General features: G+C 42.7%; 4 protein-coding genes, 1 long non-coding RNA gene and 3 other non-coding genes across 10 annotated transcripts in view; 6 read left to right on the forward strand and 2 right to left on the reverse strand.

The window, feature by feature from the left end:
* Positions 1-18: 18 nt before the first annotated feature.
* LOC141445754 (uncharacterized) lies at positions 19-13,156 on the reverse strand. Its single transcript, XR_012453371.1, has 3 exons — positions 12,513-13,156; positions 6,585-12,414; positions 19-32 (listed from the first exon to the last, which is right to left on the reverse strand). It is a non-coding gene; the product is annotated as an uncharacterized lncRNA (long non-coding RNA).
* Positions 905-3,148, forward strand: LOC139986914 (uncharacterized). The gene is made up of 6 exons (XM_072002660.1): positions 905-1,227; positions 1,386-1,872; positions 1,979-2,114; positions 2,186-2,335; positions 2,423-2,574; positions 2,689-3,148. Exons 2-6 carry the CDS (start codon positions 1,790-1,792, stop codon positions 2,876-2,878), a joined length of 711 nt encoding a protein of 236 aa, XP_071858761.1. The 5' UTR covers positions 905-1,227; positions 1,386-1,789; the 3' UTR covers positions 2,879-3,148.
* LOC139986904 (uncharacterized) lies at positions 3,337-7,193 on the forward strand. The gene is made up of 2 exons (XM_072002643.1): positions 3,337-5,322; positions 6,166-7,193. Exons 1-2 carry the CDS (start codon positions 4,674-4,676, stop codon positions 7,119-7,121), a joined length of 1,605 nt encoding a protein of 534 aa, XP_071858744.1. The 5' UTR covers positions 3,337-4,673; the 3' UTR covers positions 7,122-7,193.
* Positions 11,340-22,756, forward strand: part of LOC139986897 (uncharacterized) — a 22,341-nt gene continuing 10,924 nt past the window's right edge. Inside the window, exon 1 of one of the 3 annotated variants that reach the window (XM_072002621.2) lies at positions 11,340-11,484. The gene's annotated coding sequence lies outside the window, so the exon portion shown is untranslated. Of the gene's footprint in view, positions 11,485-20,186; positions 20,853-22,756 lie in introns of those variants that run through there. The other 2 variants (XM_072002620.1, XM_072002622.1) reach the window with 2 other exon arrangements.
* Positions 13,472-16,548, forward strand: LOC139986911 (uncharacterized). Its single transcript, XM_072002658.1, has 2 exons — positions 13,472-14,344; positions 15,248-16,548. The coding sequence occupies exons 1-2, from the start codon at positions 13,931-13,933 to the stop codon at positions 15,686-15,688; spliced, it is 855 nt and encodes a 284-aa protein (XP_071858759.1). The 5' UTR covers positions 13,472-13,930; the 3' UTR covers positions 15,689-16,548.
* Positions 16,584-16,665, forward strand: Trnas-gcu (transfer RNA serine (anticodon GCU)). The gene has a single exon. It is a non-coding gene; the product is annotated as a tRNA-Ser (tRNA).
* Positions 17,654-17,726, forward strand: Trnak-cuu (transfer RNA lysine (anticodon CUU)). Its single transcript has one exon. It is a non-coding gene; the product is annotated as a tRNA-Lys (tRNA).
* On the reverse strand, positions 18,074-18,147 carry Trnan-guu (transfer RNA asparagine (anticodon GUU)). The gene has a single exon. It is a non-coding gene; the product is annotated as a tRNA-Asn (tRNA).

Here is a 22,756-nt window from a genome sequence, read left to right on the forward strand (position 1 = left end):
CATCGACTTAAAATTTCTAGATGAGTATGATTCTGTCTTGTTTCGGAAAATCGAATAGTCTTTTCGTGCTGAAAAAAAAATGTGATAAAAAGAAACTTGCACATAACGAAGTTTGATCCGATTGAGTAAAGATTATCATCTCGCTTTTTCGTTCCTCGATTCGAGTCAACGACGAATGCAAACAGATCGTAATGTTATTGATCCGATCATATGCAAATATCGATTTACATAGCTCATCATCGAACCTGAGCCTGCTTTACTCGTAAACAAAGCTCGATTTTCAGGTTAGAAAATATCAACGTTATCGAAATAATATCGTATTTTCAGTAACAGAGAAAGAAAGTGAGAATGAGAGTCTTTTAATGATAAATAAAGGGAAATTCTACGTTCTTTGTAAGATACACCGCGACCATCTTTCTTTGATTCATAATTAGAGATACGCCTTTCGTATCGTGGGACAGTTTTTAGTAAACATGATTATTTCAGTTACAATGATTTTAGAAGTACAAAGAACCGGAGATCACGTATCGCATTATCATAATAGATAGGCAATCTATTGACGTCGGTCAATTTTGATTAAAGACATTCCTTAATCTTCCATTTCAAGTATGCCAGCAATATTTTTTTGTAATATACGTTGTGCATAGGAATGCAGCAAACACTGAAATTGAAAGTCAAATTTACGATTAATTACCTATCTCGCTTCCTAGTTGACCGGCTTTCGAAACAAGACTGAAAGCGACTTAATCTTCCTTTTCATCTTAAAGCGTTCATAAATCTATACAAACAATTTTGAATGATCGAATTTGCGAACTGAAAGGAGGATAAGAAGGGAGAAAAGAAAGATAAAATACATGGGAAATCGATTAAAGAAATTTGTGTTTTCTTTCTAGCGTTCTATATTTCTACGTGTTTACATCGATATCGTTTATTCCTTTTCTTCGGGTTTATTGCACAACTTATCAAAGATGAAACGTGCTGGTGCCATTACCGCCGTATACAAAGATAAAAATTGACACAAATGTTACGTTCGACAACATTTTTGTAATCATAGTTGATAACAACAATTCTTCTCGATCGGATAAAAGAACGTGTTTTACGATGTCTTAAGCAATGTTCCTTTATTTCCATCAACTACTTCTTATTCAGCAGCGCGAGGAAATATTTGCAGAGACAAATTAAATTCGGTCTACATGAACGTTGCCATTAATTTTCATATTATCGAATGTGAGTTTACTTTAAAGAGGCTTCGATTATAATCGGTAACAAGTATACAGATTTCGAATCTTTTCTGATAAGCGAAAGACGAAAAGATCATATTTTGAACTTATCAGGACGAAGATAATATCGAAGGTAATGCTATATCGGATAATTTCGTCTTCCAGGTGCAGCAGAATTTTTCGTAGGGGGAGTAAGAGTGCTTTGGTGGACCGTTTAACGACATCTATTAGCCAAGTTATCGTGATGATCTTTGTGAAAGATACGTTGGTCGAAAATATCAAAGAGCAGCGACGTACATTCGAGGATACTTAATAGATAAGCAAATCTTACTCTTATGATGATAACTTAAACTCAAAAGGTAAGCAGCCGACCATTGTATCTATCCAATTCTCGTGTTATCAACGTATTCGTTGCAATAATCTATATCGTTGCTCGATCAAATTTTTGAACGAAGGTCATAATGTCGATATAATTCGATAAGCCATTAGATAATTCAATAAAAATAGATAAAATCGATGATCGGTAGTCAGATTGTTGAAAATTGATCAGTCGACTGCCTCGATTCATCATGGATTTTCAAATCCGACTAGGTTTCCTACCTCTCCTCGCTATCTTTTTTAGCGCTGCCTTTGCGAACCTTCTCGATGCCGGGTAAGTTTTTACCGTTACATATTTATGGTTAATAAACACATGTATATCGGTTTCGGTAATACGTGTCCTTAATGTGAAATATCGTTTATACGTTTTTGGGCTACAGGGAAAATGACGTCATGTCTGAGAAGGTATCGGCTAAGATTAATAATTTGTTCGACGCGATGTTACCCTCGATTCAAAAATTTATTTTGAAGCAAGGATTAGATCCTATGAAATTGGAGGATGTATCTGAAAAACTGGTATTTATGCTACCAACTTGACCGAAATCCTTCGAATTTGAACATCGATCATTCTTTTACTCTTATTATAGTCAGGACTAATAATTCACGACAGAACTCTGAATTTATCGAAAGGCTGGCTTCAAGGACTATCGAACGTAAGACGGGCAAACGATATTATTATATCTTACCAAGATAAAAGTCTCACTTTGGATGCTACTTTAGCGTTTGACGTTCTTGACGTAAGGGAATATACCGATCAAAACGGCACAACCATAACCCGATATTTTCTGGGAAGTTACAGAACAAAAAAATTTTCAACTTTTTAGGCCAATTACGAGTATCTTATTAAAGACTTGTTGATCTCGAAGAATGGAGAGGTTCATGGTCGTCTCAGGGATACGGAGATGCGAATAATCATTACATTCGATATGAACAACTATAAAATTGTCCTCCCTATGGCCAACATCGTTAAAATCGGGTAATTCTCGTTTGTTTTTGCGTTAGCACAACTTTCCATCGTTTTAAAAGTGGTGCGCAGTTTTTAGAGCATATTAAATTAGTTCTAATCGATTAATCTTTATTTTGTTTTCAGCAAACTCAACATCATTTTTCAAAATGATCCGATAGTAAATGCTGCGACCAAAGTCATTACTACCATATTTCGTAAAAGCATAACAAATATGGTGAACAAAGAGTTTTGGAAAGTAATGCAAGAATACGTTGATAAAATCAACGAAAAGATTCCGCAACCGGACCCACTATTGGAAAACGAAATTATCTAGTTTACGATTTTATCTAGTTTATTGTGTAACACCTGGTACAACTTTGTTAAAAAATTACTTGGTGATGCTTTTTGAGAAACTTCAAAATGATGGATTTTCATTTTGCTTCATAAGCAAAATTGTAATTTATTCACGGTTGTATATAATCAACTATAGTGCATGTATCCGCTCGTAATTTCAATTTGGAACGATACATTCAGTCTGAACAGTGGTTAAAGGGGTACTTGTATTTTCAATAAATTTATCTAATTTTTCTATTGCGAATCACAATTAAGAAAAAGCTGTTTCTCCTCAAGGAGACGTATATTACCTAGTCTCTTATATATTTTAATAACATATTCATTCTATCATTTCACAAACAGATTTGAGTAAGCCTCCGCGCTTAATAAATAACTATACGAAAAAGATTATCATATAAGTTTCATTGCTATATCGTTTCTGAATACAGATGTAAGTACTCGTTAACTTGTGTTTTATGATACTTTAGTCAAACCGGTTCAGATCGGATTGAATAGAAAGAAATAGGGAAGAGATTAGTCGAATCATAGAGAATCAAGTCGAGTGGAGCCAAATGAATTAAATAAATCGAATCAAGTAACGACGAGCAACGCCGAGCCAAACGATGCCGTGCAATACGATTACGACAGAGTTCATGGCGATGGCAGGAGTCGCAAGCGGCAGGCGTTACCGATGAGCAAGAGGCCAAAAGGCGAACGTGAACGTCGCATCGCGTCGTATCGCGTTGTATCGCGGCGTAGTGAATCCGAGTCGGGCCGAATCGAGCCGAGCCGGGACGATCCGTGCCGACAAATACCGAACCGAGAGCGCAAGACGCTTATTTAGTGACAAACACACGCATCAAAACAATTGTCAAATACCTTTTCGGACTAACATCAATCGGAAAACGAATCATACTTGTATAACTGTAATATAACGATCCATGTATTAACGAAAATTCCTTCGGTTTCTTAGATACATGATCTTATTAGGAGAATGTATAATCTAAAGAGGAAACGATAAAATCAATTGAAATGCAACGTGTTAACGAACGCAGAAACATATTCGTACAACGTATGATTATTTCCGAATCAGTGAAGGGATGAAGGAACCGATGGGAAATTGGTACGGAAAATTCTATAGATGAAACAGGAATCTCGGTGAATTCGCGAGTGCCAAGGAGACAGGACAGAACAGGGCAAAGTTCGAATTCGAGTACTAAATACATATTAGGATTTGAGGCTGAAGGTAAAAGATCGGGTAATAATAGAAAACGAGACGATAGTAGTTAGGAAAATAAAGGAACAAAAGAAAGGAAAGGAAAGAAACTGGAGCGGTGAGGAGAGGAGAGAAGCGGAGAGGAGCGAAGCGGAAAGGAGAGGAGAGGAGAGGTCTGGTAGGAAAATAGTTGTAAAGAATTCTGGGAGATAGACGAGCAGCGTTGTCGAGCAGAGATCGCAAGCGGTGACAAGCGGTGACGAGCGGTGGCGCGCGAAGCGGAACCGAGTCGGACCGAGCGGAACCGAGCGGAGCCGAGCGAAAACTCGAGCGAGACCGAAGCCGAAGCTGAAATCGTAGGCAAAAGCGAAGGAAGGTTCGGACTTGGGTTCTCGGCGCTGGCTAGCGAGCGGATAAGCAACCAGGCGGATCGGCGGCGTATCGCGAGCGAGTACGGCCGAGAACGTGCGCGCGTACAGTAATTGACTTTCTTTCGCCGAAGAGCATCTCGCGTATCGAACTCGTTTGTTGAGGCGAGTGCGCGTCTTCCCGGCTGGACGCGCGCGTGTACCGGCCGTGTATGGACGGCGGCACGCGTGCACGAGTCGAGGAGGAAAAAGCCCTGGATTCGTCTCGCCTGCGATCCTCCGCTCGGCTCGGCTTCACGAGTTCCTCCTCGGCCGGCAGTCCTCGTATCGCCAGGCGTAAAAGGAAGAAGAGGAGACGACAACAGCGACGAAACAGTAACGTCGACGACGAGGACGAACTCGTCGTCGTCGGTGGTGGTGGCGGTGGCGGTGGCGGTGCCAAAGTACTAGACACCGTCAACGAAACTGTAGACACGATCCCACCGATCAAGGAAGAACAGCACCAGTCAGGGGAGCAAGTGATTTCCAGCGAGGAATCGACAACAAAGCAACCGAAAAGTCGGCTTTCGCACACCAACGAATCTCAACGAAACGTAACTAGAGGAGGAAGCGGCTCGCGCGCGGCTGCATCCTCACTCAGCTCCGGCAACACGCTTCTCAACCGTCGAGCTGCTAGTAAGCGATCGTCCAGGAGATGCAACGCGAACGCGCGTAGGAACGCGATGACGATGGATCTCCAGAGACTGATCACTGAGGTGCACGCTAGGCCCGCGATCTGGGACCAGAAGAACGTCAACTATCACAATCGCGATGTCATTCTAAAGATGTGGCGAGAGATCGCGAGGGCTTGCGAGGTCTCCAGTGAGTATACGCCTCGCTCTTCTCTCTCCTCTTTCCACTTCCCATTTCCCTCTTCTCTCTTCTTTCTGCCTCTTCTATTTGCGCCTGCGTCGTTGTACGCCTCCCTTACTGCCTCTCAATCTTTCTCTCTCTCTTCCCTTACTCCCTCTCAATCTCTCTCTCTCTCTCTCTCTCTTCCTTTACTCCCTCTCAATCTCTCTCTCTCTCTCTCTCGCTCTTCCCCTTTTGATCGCATCCCTTCCACTTTTTCTTTCCCTTCTACCGTCACATTTTCAACCATTTCTGCTTGTACCATTCCCTTCCCCTTCCCCACTACCACGTTCCCACGATTGTGTATTGTGTATGCGTGTGTCCTTTTCATTCGTCGATCAAGCTATCGAATAACCGACGAACGACTCGATCAGTGTATACGTACGTGTACACGATATAGTCGTGTCGAGATCAATTATAATCTGAGCATATTAAATTTATTTGCTGGAAAACGGGCTACTTTCTAAGAGCGCGTACGGTCGATCGTTATTGCGTCGCCATTTCTATAATTTTTTAATTACAGTCGACGCCTACAATTTGTGGTAATATTGATAGTAAGCATGATTTTAATTACTGTTTACACAATATTACGTCCGAGGTCGCGGTAATTCGTGGGCAAACGATTAAACGTTTGGAGCGCTACAAAATTTTATACTAGACGAAGCAATGTTTTCTTGGCCATTTATTTTTCATAAATTTTTCATTTTATCAATTGTCGTAACAAAGCCATGCGAATGCGCATTATTCACGTAGGAAAGTTTCGAAAAATTTGTTATCGTAACAAAAGAATTAACGGAGAATCTTCATTTCCAGCGGACGTCGCAAAATCAAAATGGAAGCACTTACGAGATAATTTCCGCAACGAATTAAAGAAAACTTATAGAGGAAAATGCGATGGTGGCGCTAATGAACATGACTCAAAATGGGTTTGGTTCAAGAGCCTATTCTTCCTGCGAGATCAAATGAATTCAAGAGTAATCGGGTGCACTCTTTCGCAAAATTGCTCGGCAGCCCTTCGATCGTCGCCAGAAGAGACGCAGATCGAACCTCAGATTGATATTTTAGAAGGACACGAGGAAACTCAATTCGACGATTTAGACGGTGATTCTTGTCAATCTTTACTCTCTAACGACGATGGTCTTCATCAAGTTATGCCACCGCCTAAGATGAGTAAGATCGGTAGAAAAAGAAGTTTGATGGAAGCGATAGAGAACAATTATTCGGAAGTCGACCGAAAAAGATTCGAATCTCTGCAAAAGAGACTAAGGGCCTCGCAAGAAGAAGAAGCAGACGATACTTATCATTTTTTGATGAGTGTTCGAAATCCTCTCAAAAGCCTACCGCTCGATAGACAAATGTTTATTAGATTGAAGATTCAAGAACTCGTTTACAATGAAATCAATTCGCAAAATCAACAGAATCAAACGTACGAAGTTTCACAAGACGTAAAACCTCCGAGAACAAGCAATGCTAGCGGAACAGCTGGAATCGGAGTCGGACTAGGAGGCGACGTTGGTCTCGCCGCACCCGTTGCAGTTGCCGATACAAATGGTAGCAGCAATGGTGGTAGTGTTGATGGTGGTGTTGGTGGTGGTGGTGGTGGTGTTGGTAGTGGTGGTTGTGGTGGTGGTAACGGCGATATTGCTGCTGGATGCGTTGGAGGTGAATTAGGGGGAGGACAAACCGTTAACAACATGTCTAACCACCCTGCATCGTTACTTCACAATTGCACGACAGAGGGCTCCAGCAACAATGCCTTTTTCGGTTAATATAATTTACCTTTTAAAATGTAAGAATCGTAATTTTATTAATAGAAAATAAACAATGGTATTTTTTCAGTACCTGTCCCAAACAATTATTTTCACTGCTAATATCGAAGTCACAGTTTTTTTCTAATTCGTTGACTTCGTCCATTGATTTCAGAAACAATGTCTAGCGAAGTCCGCGGAATAAAAGAACGAGGTCGATGTGCTTTTTTATTTCTAGTCAAAGTAATCACTACCATAGCTTATTACTGCTCTATAACTATTACTACAGTCACTACTGCTCTTATCATTACTTTTACTGCTACTACAACTACTACTATTACTGCTACTGTTACTACTACAGCTACTGTTACTGCTATTGCACTACTACTATCATTATTATTATTCTCATCATTCTTATCGAACCGGTTATGACACACAGGTCAAATTGGTTATGCTCCTTAACCAACCGGTGCATTCTTCCACGAAACATCCTCGAAGTTATGGTTTTTTGGTTTCATTGATCGATTTAAGAATGGATCGAACATACAAAAGAATAATTTAACTTCCGCAAAAACAGGTTCCTTTTAGATAAAAATAACTTTTGCGAGAAGCATTTTTACTGACTCGAAAGCTAAGGTGTGTTTCTTGATTAACGACAGTAGTATAGTTTCGTCGCGTTTATTGTCAGGGCATATTACCAAGTGATACTTATCTCCTCCGCGCTCTGTCATACCTATCGAACAATAAAAATTAAACATTATTCCAATTGAAATGTATAAAGTAGATTATAAAATAAAATGGAGGTAATTATTCAAAAGAGGGACGATCTCATAAAAAAGGATTGCCAGTCGCTTTATGGTGGCCGGTTAAAAAGATCTGAAACAAAACTATATAAAATACGATATGTAGTATTAGGGATATCTTTAAGTACATATCTATCATACCAAGGATTCATGATCCTTCCCGCGAATATCCTTCTTCAAATTTTCATTGTCCAATTTTGCATTCATCGCTGTATCGATAACGCAGGGAGTGACATTGCGCTAGTAAAACGTTTTCCGCAAAATTTTAAATTTTAATTTTCGAATTACCAAAAATCATTCCCTTAAATGTTGTTTCTATCTAAAAAGAAGTTATTTTCAAAATTTTAACCAAATCGAAGCATAGAAGTTTTCAAGATTACAAGAAGTGACACTGAAGAGAGAAAATATTTTTCGCAAAATTTTAGGTCTTAACCTTCGAATGGAAAACGAGGCTATCTATAAAGTTTCAACCAAATCCGGTGTAACAAATTGTTTGAGATAAAGCCCTGATCTTAAATGTAGCTTCAGTATGCATAATATTATACGCAGAGAAAAAGCACTACCGTTAACGAGAATGTGAGATAGGAATGGTAGACAAGGTTCGATAACGAGGTACTCGCATCACAGACTATGGAATATTCAATCGAACTGAAATATTGAACCTCTCGTTGGTAGTTTTGCGATTCGTTGTACGATCCCGATATAGTACGTTTTGCGACTATTCGAGAATTACGAACGAGTAAAAAATAAAAATTTCTCAATCGCCGCAACGACTGCTACGAAATTCTTTCTATCACTTTCTCATCGAGCATACGTATAACGCCTACGTATAACATCCGAGCAAAAGAAATATTCTATTCATTTCACGAATCTGCGTCATTGATGGAACGTATCGTAGTCATAGTAGAGCTTTCAGTACACAATATCTTCTTTCTCTCTGACATAACTTTAACCTCTATTGTCTGCCTTCGTATCGCTCTGTAGCTACGATGTATGCGTGACACAAAGCTTTTCACCGAGATACCTAGTTTAAAGCCCATTTTTCGAGTTTTCTCGTTAATCATCGGTAGTATTCTTTGTTCAGAACCAATTGGAATTTTTGTGACATCGTAAATTACGACATGCCACATTTGTCAATTAATTATCGATCGATCCCCTATTATGTTTTCCGCTTAATTCTTCGCTTGGAAAACTACGCTAGTTTTATACTGTTTTCCGTATGATTCGATCGGAACGAACTGTCACTCGATGTCATACAAACATTATAGAATATGTTCTTTCACAGGGAATGGTATTGTACGTCCCATACGTTGAGATAAAGTCGTTCGAATCGAGTTTGCACCAGTTCCTCGCGGTTGTTCACCGTTCAGTTGCGTTATTGGACATCGAAGAAACGACTCGTAGACGAGCCGGTTTTGAATATAACTTTAATTAAACCAGGTTATTAGATACAGCTCGCAGAGTATGGTCTGAAACGTTTTAGTCTTTGTTCGAGTAGAATTTATTAGACAACGACGTCGCGCCGCGGTGAGGAAAAAAGAGGAATGTTAGCTTATACGCGAACAATCGGTAGAGCGGCACCGCGTGGAAAATAAAGCTTTTAGCTGTTCCGATTTGCGTCAGGAATCTGCCGATCGCTGCTTAACGAGCGAAAACAATCGGATAAAGAAGACCAATTGCTTACTTCAACATCTCGGTATTGCCTTTCCATACCGTTCGCCGCGCTCTCCATGGGAATCTCGCGAAATAACGAGGTAACTTTTCGTTTGTATAGAAAAGTCACGTCGTCTAGACGGGATACGCTATATTTGTACGGTATATTGCACTGGTTGAATAGCTTATTCGAAAGTCTGCTCTGCTTCGTAGTCTGCTCGGCGGACCACTCGGTTTTTCCATACAAAGAGGATTAGCATCGTCCTCTTTGTCTTTTGCTTTCTTTCTCATACTCGGTGTTCATCGTTTCGTTTTTTTCTTTTTTTTTTTTTACGGTGTTTCCCTTTCGTCTTCTTCTTTCCCAACAAACCATAAAACCGCTTTCCTGAACAGTTGCAATATCACACACGATCATAACCTATCTACCATAACCTATCTATCTCTATATACATATTTCGATATGGATTTCCTACATCGTATCCACCACTCGACCAATCAAATTTTCAACCGTACGAAACCTAACGAATACATTGCAATAATAAAAAATCAAATGTATAACAACGCGCGTTTTATGCAATATTTTCGAATGTGAGAAGAAAGGTGCAAAGATTTCTTCGAGACGAGTTTATCGTATCTGCATCTCGAACGATATCCATTGCCAAACCGATAAACATTTTGAATTCGTTCGCGCGTATCTTCCTTCCGAGAATGTGTCGTCGTATCGTCTAGTTGAAAATTTGAATAAAAAGCACGTTTACATCGGAGTTGAAGCGATTCTTGGCAAACGATACAGAGAGCGAAAAGCAAGCGACTCGGTAACAGATTCGGTGACCGACAGAGGTTCTCTTTGATCACAAAGAAAAACGCAATCGCTTCCCTTTTTCGCTATCCCGACGTCTGCTCTCTTTCTTGTATAATCGTTCGTCTTCCATAATCGAAATCGCTTTGCATTCCATATCGTCTCTATACTGAGTTTTAAGAAACAAAATACTAAAGCTGCTATAAACACAAAATACGTATACATACATATGTACATATACATGCATATAGAATACACACACGCGCGCGCCCCCGCACACATTGCAAGTTGGGACGAAGAGCGGCTGCTAAATTTTCATTTTTTTCCTTTAAAAAGCAAGATACGTCAAGGTAATATTCGATGAAAATGGGTTGTTACGTCGTATTTCGAAAGGAACTGGCAGTCGAAACTCTTAATTTCATTTATTTTGATCTTGAGCTAGACGCCGTCATAACAGCTTACATAAACAAAGTGTATTCAGTGCTGCGATCTATTATAGTTTGGGTACACGGCGGCGATTGCCGGCCTGGTCCTGCCCTGCCCTGCCCTGCCCTGCCCTGGCCTGGCCTGGCCTGGCCTGGCCCTACCCTGCCCTGCCCTGTCCTGCCCTGGCCTAGCCTGGCCTGGCCTGGCCTGGTCGACTCGGCCTGACCCGGCCCAACACACGCCACACTCGGAATAAACGCGCGAAAGCGACCGAGTGGAAGCCTACGATGAGTGAAACGAACCAACGCAACGCAACGGTGCCAGTCTCGCCAGTGAGACTTTAGCTAGCGTCCGAACCACCGGTGCATTCCACCGGTACGATTTCTACTTGCACGCACGCTGCTGGCCGTAATTTTCAGCTGCCGCGTTCAATTTTTATCTACCAAGCATTCCGAAGAATAAATCAGCACAGGGGTACCGGTGAAAAATTCGTATACGAAGATAACAAAGTACACGTTGACGCGCGTGCGCGAAAAGTTAGGGATCGCAGTCTCCGCTAAAATCTCTGCACACATAGATTCAAGCGTGTTGCGATTAAAGAAATTTGTTTGGTATCGGTAAATGATCCGTGATACGCGGTTCGGTGGTGAAAACACAACCTTTTGAAGAAATGGGAAAACAGCGAGCTCGTCGATGACTCGAAGTAAGTGGTACCGAACAAACATATGTACATGTAATTTTGGGTTATTCACGATGTGAATTCGCTCAACGATTACGAGAAGAACAGCGCTCGAGCTAATACGAATCAAGTCGCCTTATGTACTTACAATGATTGGTAATCGGACGTTTGATCGATCGATCGAAATATGTAATTGCTGTCTCGAAAGAGATTTCCAAATTATTTTTCTCTCGACATAGTACGTGGTATACATTTTCAGCGAATGGCGTGTTAGTAGTACTTAAAAAAAAAAAAAAAAAAAAATAGATACTCTGGGAAACAGGTACCGGTAAATTTATTCCAAGAGATACGAGAATAGAAAGGGAAAAGGCAAGCGAATCGCATCGTTCGAAGCAAATCCAAATGCAAGGCCCTTAAATGTTTTGACACTGGTGTACTAACGTGCGTGACGTTCGAACAAAGTATCGCTTTCTGGACTGTAACTTATGTCGATTCACGACATATTTGGTGTAAATACATCGTGTCTGCGTTACATTTCGAGAGAAACGTTGATTTACCGACAGCGTTCTAACTTGACGCTCTCACCACCGACACCTCCCGTCTAAATCTCCCTTTCTCGAAATCGCACAACGATTTGTATATCAATGATTTTGTTTTCTCGTGTTATCTGTAAGCGAAAGTACGTCTTTCGTGTTTAAACATCGTTGCCTTTCTCCTTTTATAATATCCGCTTACTCTCGCCCCGCCTCTCCGTTCTCTTCATTCCTCCTCTCTTCTCTTTCCTCCTATGACTTACGAGTCCCTTGCTGGTTTTCTCTCAATCTTTTACCTCAGCTTATTTTTCAAAGCGCGTTTTGCAAATCGCACGAAGAAATGTGTCGAGCTAGAACGTTCGAACTCAAAATGGAAATTATTCGGTATAATGTACAGCTTGATCAGGCCGGTATCCCATAACTAACAAACAAATAAATAAATAAATAACGACGAAGGAGACTTATCGCGAGAATCGAGATGACGGGGAATCGAGCGACGAACGAATTGGCGACTAGTACCTTATAAGGCGCGAAGGTTCGCACATAGCGGCAGCGCTATCGTCCTCCGATCTGGCGAAACCGGCCTTCGGCCGTGTTTGCTTCTCGGATTTCGTAATTTCGATTTTCCAGAGATACTTTCCGCGATCTCGAAACTGTAACCAATTCCGCGAGACTATGCAGCGTGGTTTGCACGTGCGCGCTCGCTAGTTTCGCGATAAAACAGATAGATTTGTCACGAGATTTATTTAAGTGGGAATGTCTGGAGGCAAGCGTGGAACGGTAACCTTTCGTCAACAATTAACGCGTACGAAGCACTAAGAACGCGAGTGGTACACGTCGAGGCGTGGCGGTGCATAAACTGTCGCACTCGACCAACTCGTGAAACGTGTTTGCGCGGTCACGTTGGCAACACTAGCAGGAAATAGCTTTCATTGGACGCAGACAGAGACCCATCGAGTCGGTTCGCCTTCACCCTGCTCCGCAACACCTCGCCACGGTTCCTCGTGTCACGCTTCGCGTTTGCGCAAACCTTCTCGAACCTGGTAAAACACAAAGCGCTTCAAGTACGACTGGATCCGTGCGAATTTCAAGCATTCTACGATTTGAAAATTCGTCGTGAACGGTTACACGATCGCGAGAATACCACGTGATTACGCGCAACGACTGTCAAACGTTCTCTAGTGTGAACGCGTTGCGTGCAGTGCACTGATTCCAGTCGAATCGTACACTTCGATCGAAACCTTGTCCTCGTCTCTCTCTTTCTCTCTCTCTCTCTCTCTCTCTCTCTCTCTCTCTCTCTCTCTCTTTCTCTGTCTCCCGAAGAATCAGTTTGTAAAGAAGAACTTAACGCAAAAGTAGAAAGAATTAAAGAAAGGATATGTAATTCGAAGGGAAATAGAAGAAAAAAAAAAAAAAAAGAAAAAGAAGAAGGAGAGGAGTATAAAGAAAAAATTGCTGCGTTGAAAACGAACGTGAGTAATTATGAAAGAGTGGCGTCGAGCGCTTGTCGTGGTAGGGCCGCTTGTACAAGCACGAGCAAACCTCTGATTGCTGGAGGGAGAAAGATCTGGTCGGCAACAAGGTGGTTTGTGCAAACGCGTAGGTACGCGTTTCCAAAGGCAGGCATACGATCGACATCTGACTACCATCTGACGATCGTCCGTTCGAGAAGCGGCCTGTGGACTCGTGTGGACTGGTGGCCCCTCAGTCGAACGTCGAGCGCGGTCATCCACGCTACGTTTATCTTACTTGTGCTCGCGTTCGTCGTTCGATCGTAAGTCAACCGCGTGGCGAGAAGATCGCGTTACGTTCTTCCAAAGATCGTACTACACCTATATAAAAACACGCCATTTCGTAAGTGCATGAATTGATCGAAAAGCCGAAGATCGATTTCCGATCGACTTCCTTGGGAGTCGTATCCGCGCGAACCAAGCAACATGTCGGATTTGGTCGGATACTCGCATGATTTTCTCGCGGAATTCATTCACCTCTACCGTAGTTTCCGTTGCTTGTGGCAGGTCAGGTATAGGGGATACAAGGACAGGATACTTCGAAATCGTGCTTATGACGCTCTCGTGCAAAAATTGAGGGAGGTTAATCCGATCGCGGATAAAGAGACTGTCATACGAAAAATCAACACGCTTAGAACCGCGTTCAGAAGGGAATACAAAAAGGTGCGAAATTCGCAAAAGATGGTCCAGAATCCTCGACTACGATACAGATCTTCGTTATGGTACTACGATATTTTAAAGTTCGTAGCGGAACAAAACGAAACGAGTCCACTAGACGAAGAGAAAGACTTTAAGAATGCTTTGGCTAACCCAACGGATCTCTCTCAAGAGGAGATGATGGTACGACCTCGTGCAATTTTTCTCGAGTTACCGAGACTGCGCAAATCCGAGACTCTCGCACTCTCTCGCTTTCGCTCTCCCTTCCCCCTTAAACCGTCCCTTCTCTTCCCCTCCCATTCGTTATTATCTATGCTCATTTGCACTCTACTTTTACTTCTGTATTCTTAAACGAACACGCAAGCTTTTGGTCGATTTCAATTTTTTTTGAAAAATCAAATTTCTCGTTCGCGATCAAAGGCGTCAAGTTGCGTTTCGTTCTGTAACGTCGTCGTACGTCACGAATGTAGTAAGTACGGTGAGAAAGAGAAGATAAATATTTCGCGAGCAATACGATACGAGCAACAAGCTCGTTTCTTTCCTCTTTTTATCCTTTCTTTCCTGCCATTTTTAGTCTCGCTTTTTAATTTCTTTTTATCCATCTGTTTCTCTTGCTCTCTCTTTACGGGACTTTATCGATCCGAAAACTCGACGAGCGCTACGATGCGCTGAGAATTACGTTTTAATGAAAAAGAAATTCGAAATGTTGGTTTGTTCGTCCAATATATTCGTATATTTAAATACGATCTTCCACGAATACTTCGCGCGAAAGATTATGCAAGTTGGAAAGCATTTTTATTTCATTGAGAGCATACTCAACACGACGCGATACGACCCGATACGATACGATACGATACGATACGACGCGATACGATAAGATAGAACATAACAACGCGATACGATAAGGCGGAACGTAACAACGCGCGAGTCAGTGCAACGACGTATCGAATGGTTCGTTCGGACGTTGGACTCTGTTTGTATCGCGTTCGTTCGTTGATCGTTATACATATACGCGTACTTTGATCGATACACCATAGTCCATATCGCTAGCATTGAATTACAGTTGGCAACGTAACTGTTTTCTAGTCTGTGCAAACGGACGTAGACAAGATCGAGCCACCGTCACCTGTACCGTCCCCGGCAGCTAGCTCTGCTCCGGCGTTTCAACCGATCATCCTTGAAACCGAGGGCTCGTACGCCAGAAGAATTTCCACCTCCGCATCGGCCGATCCTCTCAGAAGGAAATGTCATCAACAACCGGAAAGCTTTCAAGATCGTCAGCCGAAGGACTCGACGTGTGAAATCTCTCCGAGACAGTTTACCAGCTCCGTAACGGACGACCATTTCGAGACGTTTGGTCGTTATGTGGCTGGCAAATTGAGGAAATCGATGCCTCGTCAAAGTATTATCGCCGAGAAAGTAATCGCGGAGGTCCTCTTGAGAGCTAATCTCGGCACCTTGGAAGAAGCTACTTGTCTTACGGAAAAAGTACCTTCTCGTTGCTTCTTAGTAATGGGCGATCGTTGAATATCACCGATCGATCACCGTTTCTGCCTCGTTTCTTCTCTCCAACATTCGCGAATGTTTTGCGTTCGTTTACGCTATTCGTTGTCTGTCTCTCCATTAAGCTGCATACCCGGTCGCATCTTTGATCCAAACACGCGCGCGTGTTTGTATCGAATGGTCAGGGAAGAACAGCGGATCACCGGCTCTGCCGGTCGAACAAAACACAACCTCGACAAATTTGCTCGCGAGAATGGCAGACAGGTCGCATTGCGGACGAGTCAATTCTGGCAGCCAGCCAATGAAACAAGACCTTTTGTTTTCCTACACGTGAAAAACCAGTGCGCCACGATACATATGTGTTTTTTATACGAATAAACCAGTTTCTTTGTAACAGCGGATGATAACGATTTCTACTTTTTTTCTTTTTCTTCTGTTTTCTACTCGAGATCAGTCCATAATTATTCGTTTTATAACAACATTTATATCCTGATTACGACTAGTCTCTTGATACACATTTTCCAAGAATTTGCTATTTCGTTTTCGCTTCCCCACAACGAGTCCATCCCGATGAATTCCATCGCTCAACTTTGATCCAAGTCGCTTTAAACCTTTCCGATAAAAGCTTCGTGTAATCGGTCAGTCAGTTGTATTACATCCGAACCAGATATCATCGAAGTTTTCTTTGCCGATACGATGGTTTAAGCTTAGACGAGATACTAGATCTTAGATCTTGGATCTTAGATTACGTTGCATTAAATCGATCGCATAGGAAAATGACATTATCGAGACGTTATAATTATCATTCGAAACACGATTACCCTTTGTGATTCAAGGTTAGCTTATTTAATAACAATAAATTGTTTGAGAAATTTTTTATGTATCATGTTCTGTGTATTGAAATAAAAAGTTAACGGTTGACGAGGTGGCCGAGTGGTTAAGGCGTTGGACTGCTAATCCAATGTGCTCTGCACGCGTGGGTTCGAATCCCATCCTCGTCGGTGTTTTTCGTACCTTTTTCCTTTTTTGTTTTCCCTATTTCTAATATTTTTTTTCCATTATCCGAGTATCTACCACTTTTCATTGTCATCGATAGATACGTTTCAATCGAGGAAAAAATTAAATTTGCTTAAAAATTAATACAAAAGTAAAGATCGAATAAAACCTTTGCTGCACAAAGAGAGAAAGATAGCGGCACGTTGATATACATACATACATACATACATAACTTTAAAAGTAAAGTATAAGAACAAATGTTGAGATTCTGATGGTTTCCGTCTAGATTTGAATTGCATATGGTTAACGTGGTTGCGTGGAACACCATAGATCATAACCAAAATGGTAGAAAATTATGCGTGTTCGTCACATTAATGTTCTCGACTTGCCTAATGTTCGGATCTTGCCTGAAAATGGATGGTATGTTTGGTCAAACAAGATTTTCAACCTAAGTTGGGTTGCGTTTAGAAAGACGTATATCAGATGCGTTTCACGGTCTAGAGACGTGGCTTTACGTCGAGCATTAACTTTCGAATAGTGTCGGAAGAACTATATCCAGAAACATGTATTATTTATCTATATACCGACGAGATCTTAAGAGACACGCCAGAGATATAGCCAACTTTAGTTTGTTCTCGGATGAAACCTTAGAAAGCCTCGTAAAACAAGAAAATTGCTCTAAAAGTTTTAGGCGTTTACGTTACAGCACATTATCGTCATACATATATCGAGAAATTACGAAAACCTTTTTAGTGTAAAACGTGAAGTAAGTTATCATCGGTACTTGATCTCATCAAATAAACGACGGCGTTAAGCAAAAATTTGCAACTTGTTCCGTAACCCACGTTTTGCATCTATTACGAAACATTCGCAAGAATCGAGCGCCGAAAGTATCGTCGACGATAGTATCGAAAAAATTGATTTATTACTTAGGCAGTTTTATTAGTACGTAATACACATAGTTTGCTATATCAAAGATCGCAAAAAGTTATAGCCCGGCTAGCTCAGTCGGTAGAGCATGAGACTCTTAATCTCAGGGTCGTGGGTTCGAGCCCCACGTTGGGCGGAATGTTGTTATTTTTTGTTGCTGTATCGGCAAGATTTGCTTATTAAAATATACGTTGCTTTTTTTTTTAAATTATGTAGATCTATTTTTTTCGCTTTGATATCAAATAAGTTCAAAAATAATGGAACAAGGAGGAAGAAAAGAAGACGATACTAGGGGATGATTTTCAGTTCCGTTTGCTTCGTCTGTTTGAAAATGGTATAGATTTAGCTTAGCAACTTTTCGGACAAAGTACCATAAAAAAAAAATTATACTTGTTTGATGCTTGTTACAATATACGTACCAATATTCATGGTCGTTTATAAAGTCCTCGCTCGAAAGGGATCGGATGTAACAAAAGAAAAATTCGCCCCCGGGTGGGCTCGAACCACCAACCTTTCGGTTAACAGCCGAACGCGCTAGCCGATTGCGCCACGGAGGCAACTTGTTTCGTCGGTTTTAATGTATCGTAGCTCTATTACATATATCAAATTACAAGTAGTGGAACTGATAACGATAAATAGAAGCGTAATCTACATCCGTGCGATAATACAATGTATGGGATAGGGTAAAAGAAACGTCTGATCGTGGTAAAGGTCGATACATTCTATCCCGGAAACGCGCGTTTCTTTTCGTATTCCACCTAATTAGGTGATACATACTCGGAAGTAGAATGCGAGCAATTTGGTCGCGCGTGCATCTAAAGGCTGCACACGCAAAAGTACGTATCTAAGTCTGCTCGAGATAGCGGCAGAATCTCACGGTGAATTAGGTCGGCGCGATGCTCGTTTAAACGAATTCGAGTGGTTGAACGAATAACGTGTGCGTCGGTGAAAGGGCTGCGTACAAACACCGCTTAGCCGAAAGCAAGACACGCGAAAGGAAAGCTGTGCGCGCGTGACTGCTCGATGGAGAAAAGAACAATCGCGGAGGCTGTGGCCTGGGTGTTTCGTAGCGGGAACCTTGAAGCGAGTTCGAGGGTGTTGCCAGAACGACGAAGGGTGTTTGCGGAAGGTTCGTTGGGAACGCAACGAGCGGATTCTCGTAAAGGGCTCGTTATCCTTTCCCGTTAGTTTCGGTAGCGGGCCGCGTCTACACGGATCGAGCGAAAAGAGTCGATCGCGAAGCCAAGCTCGAGCAAGAGAGAGCGAAGGACGACGATGGCCCTTCGTCAACGAGCCACGAATCGTCGATCTTATGCTGTAAACTGTAGGCAGTCTTTCTTTCTACCGTTCCCTCGGTTCCGCCTCGAACTATCCTTCCCATTCTTCCTTTTCTATTTCTATTTCTCTTTCTTTCTCTTTTTATTATGCGCGGAATCAAATGAGTGATTTAGATTTTTCGCTGGAAATTTCTTGGCAAAACGTAATTGTGCAAAATGGAATTGCGAATCGCGTTCGATTATTACGTTACGCTCGAGCTTGATCGAATCGTTGCTACTCCTTGCGCTCCTTTGTCTCCGTGGTGCAAGCGGGAAGAGACAGCGAAGAAGGTAGCACACCAGTTTCGAAGCTCGGCCGCGTAACATGTGTCAATCGTCGAATCGAATCGAGCGAAGTCGAGAGGATCCTCGGACGCGACAAGATCGATATTTATCCTGGCAAAAATCCAGGCTCGAAACAGTGCCAACTCGTATACGGATAATATCGCATCCCTCTGGTGAGATACCTACGTAATTATCGTCCCGACGAATTCACGTTTGTGCCCCCAATTTCCTTTCTTTTTTTTTTTTTTTTTTTTTTCGCTGTCAAAAGATTAAAAAGGGAGATTTGGGAGCGAGGGTGTAGAGTAAAATCGACGCGAGGCAACATTCCAACATTTGGCGTCGAAGGCAGACAGATTCGGATTTAGTCGAATGGGAAAGTCGAGCATGTAAATGCGAGAAAGCTAGGGGCAGGCATTCGACCGAGCAATCGATAATCTTCCTTTTTGTTCGCGATGCAACCCCGAAAGGTATTCATTTGGCGGTATAAAAGCCGAAGGTTTCGATACTTTGAGACGGTTCGACGTCGCTTTGTCGAAAGCCACGAAGAGCCACAAACAATCGGAGGCACAAAGTCGAAAAGGTCGCTAAATGATAATTCAAACTGAATGGTTCGTTCTCGTTAAAGTGAAGAAGACGAGAAAAAGGAAACGGTTATTCTATGCCGAGAATCGCGCGGCATCGATCTTACGAAAATACATCGTAAAATCGAAAGAGATCGTTTCTACGGTAATACTCGACGAAACGAGAGCGGGAATTCTCCAAAGTCCCCTCGATTGGATCTGGCTACCCTACGTTGTCGAAGGGTGTCGTCCCGTTTAGCCACTCTTGCACAGGGACGTATCGCTCGTCGTTCACTGGTCGTGCTCCCATAGCATACATTATATATATATACCACTTAATCGTGTCAACGCTGTAACATCGATTTAAGATCGTGTATCATCGTGTAAGATCGCTGTAAGATCGTGCGTTTTCTCGCAGAGGATATCATGGACACGCAAAAGGGACAGCTATGTGTGTACGTATGTACAACAATGTACATCGTCGGACATCGAACTCCATCGAGTCGTCTAGGTTTGTCAGCTGTCGAGAACGCCAAAGCGGTAAGAATCGCGGTGGGTTTCCGTCGGTCGCGAGTGTGAGAGAAGCACGAAATCAGGTAGGATTGGAAAGACGGTTCGTGCTCTCTAGTTCGTGTCGATATTCCGAGTGAGACGGTGGGATGGCTCGTATCGACGGGAAAGAGCCGAGAGCTTGACAGAAGCGGACAGTATCAGGTGGAAGGGAGTACATAGAGTATAGAGGGAGAGCACCCCGTTCGAGTACGGCCCTGCAACGTGCCCACCCAATAAGGGTGCGTAGTCGGCGGCGCTCAGTCTCGTCGGAACGGTCACCGAGGTAGGAGCTTTTGTTCCCCTAGTATCAGAGTGTCGCGTGCCGGCCGCACTGCGGCCGTGCCTCTTGCTCTTCTCGAACGGTCCATACAACGCGTCTCGCGAAAGAAGCGACGCGCATCTTTTCACGAGTTTTAATTTCTACAATGTGGACTCGTTGAGTAACCGTTCGATTCACGGAGAACTTGCTCGAGATCGGAGGATTTCGGTATTTTCGAAGCGCAAGAAGAGATCGTAACTGATGGAGGATGACGTTCGATGGAAAGCAAGGTAAAGCATTACTTCGAATACGTTCCTTCCGAGACCCAAATTTCTCGACGTTCGTTATTTCACCGAAAGCTCGTCGATCGGCGAACAGTCACCTCTCTACGCTTTACTCATTTATGGACAAATGACCGCGATTCGGATCAGATTTGTCTCCTAGCATCTGAACGTAACACTTTCTCTCTACTACATGCTATATAAACGAAATCTTATTGGCGATTGTATCGCCTCTTACCTCCTAGAAAAGAATCTCAATACCGTAATCTTATTAACGATAAAAGCGACGATACTGCGATGTAATATTCGGAGAATAACGCAGGTTAAAGATTGTACAATAGACGGTGGGTCGTTGCAATACGATGCGTCGACGCGTAAAAGCTGCCGTCGTCGTTGCATCCGTTTTTTTTTTTTTTTGTCCCAGAGAGAAAACACGTAAACGTCGTTTCGTAGCAACAAAACGAACGTAGACGAATAACTTCAGTTCGGTGATGGTAAGTGTGGTAACCGTCGTTTGCGCGGTTTTCCGAATCCAATGCGCTCGAGTCCGTCGCACGCTAGCCATTATCGTTACATAACCTATATAGGTTCGCGAACGCGGACCAATTCCACACGAGGAGAACACCTAGGACGGGACGGTACGGGCGAAGCGAAAGGTTGGTCGCGATTTTCCAGTTATTCAAACGGTTGATCGGACGCGGTGTAAATATCTACGAGTCTCGAAGGAATTTTGAACAAAGAAACGAAAATAGATCTCGCGTCGCGTTCCATAGAACGAAGGACCAATCAGTTTCAGTCTCTCGGAGAGCGACAGCGTCTACGGAACATAGAAACTATAAAAATGCTTGTTCCCTCCTTTTCTGCTTTCCTTTCTTTTTATCAAGCAGCAACTCCACCATAACTTTTCGCTAGATATCGTTTCATTGTTTGCGTTCCTCCGGATAAGAGTCGAATTTCCAGGAAATATTTTCGCGAATGGAAAGGCAGAGAGAGAGAGAGAGAGAGAGAGAGAGAGAGAGAGTTCGCGTTATCGCGAGTAAGACAACTCGGGGAACGATTAACGTTACCGAGAGTCGTGTCGAGAAGGGTAGAATATCTTCTTCTTCGAGAATAATACGTAGTCGAGATACTCGATGAACGCGTTCTATCGTGCGATACGGCACGGCTCTCGCGGCCGGAAACGCGAGCCGACGTGCGATATCGTTCGTTGCCGGGAATATCGCGCGCTAAGGCGTGGCGTTTCTCGAAAGGCATAGAAATAAAAAAGCTGAACGAAGAAAGACGCGCCAAGAGTTTATCAGTCTGAAAATTTCGTACAGAAGTCTACTCGAAGCAAAGTGGTGACAGACAGGAAATGATCGTCACTCGAATCAGCTTGCGAAGGAAACGTTCAAAGAGGAAACAGAAAAGGGAGAAGACGAGTGCGAACGAGATAAGTTGGTCCGCGGGTAGGAGTAGTGGTGTGTAATCGACTCGCGGTGTGCTTTATTCCGAAGATTCGCATTCGTCGGAGCTGAGAAAGCCGAGACCTAAGGTTCTCCTGCTGAGTAACGCGAGTCCGATGAATGCGAGCCGTCGCATCACGCGTCACACCACCGATAGACGCGGGCGAGCGAATGCATGGATGGATTATTTTTGGTTACGAAGATCCTCGTGGAGGGTAGTTGACTCGAATTAGCCGTTCCGATAGAGGGTGCGCCAACAACTGGAGCAAAGGGGACGCCTTTTGATATTTCTCTCGGCCTCCATCCCGATTAACGTTTCCTTTAAATTTGCCAACGAGTCGTGTAAAACTTGAAAGAAATTGCTCTTGCCACTCTCGATCGTTTGTGTTTCGAGCTCGTCGATTAATGGAAGAAAAGTCGTTCTACGTACGTATACTGTATGTGTATCGAGGATCGTTTTCTCGTTTT

This window comes from Bombus fervidus, chromosome 4 (assembly GCF_041682495.2).
Source record: "Bombus fervidus isolate BK054 chromosome 4, iyBomFerv1, whole genome shotgun sequence".
In the NCBI taxonomy this organism is placed as follows: domain Eukaryota; kingdom Metazoa; phylum Arthropoda; class Insecta; order Hymenoptera; family Apidae; genus Bombus; species Bombus fervidus.

Bases quoted from the DNA above. Each gene is read 5' to 3' on its own strand.
- LOC139986914 (XM_072002660.1), top strand. From the start codon at position 1,790: ATGGATTTTCAAATCCGACTAGGTTTCCTACCTCTCCTCGCTATCTTT. The intron at 2,115-2,185 runs GTATTTATGCTA...CTCTTATTATAG, and splicing joins AGGATGTATCTGAAAAACTG to TCAGGACTAATAATTCACGA. The intron at 2,575-2,688 runs GTAATTCTCGTT...TTTTGTTTTCAG, and splicing joins GCCAACATCGTTAAAATCGG to CAAACTCAACATCATTTTTC.
- LOC139986904 (XM_072002643.1), top strand. From the start codon at position 4,674: ATGGACGGCGGCACGCGTGCACGAGTCGAGGAGGAAAAAGCCCTGGAT. The intron at 5,323-6,165 runs GTGAGTATACGC...CTTCATTTCCAG, and splicing joins GAGGGCTTGCGAGGTCTCCA to CGGACGTCGCAAAATCAAAA.
- LOC139986911 (XM_072002658.1), top strand. From the start codon at position 13,931: ATGTCGGATTTGGTCGGATACTCGCATGATTTTCTCGCGGAATTCATT. The intron at 14,345-15,247 runs GTACGACCTCGT...ACTGTTTTCTAG, and splicing joins TCTCTCAAGAGGAGATGATG to TCTGTGCAAACGGACGTAGA.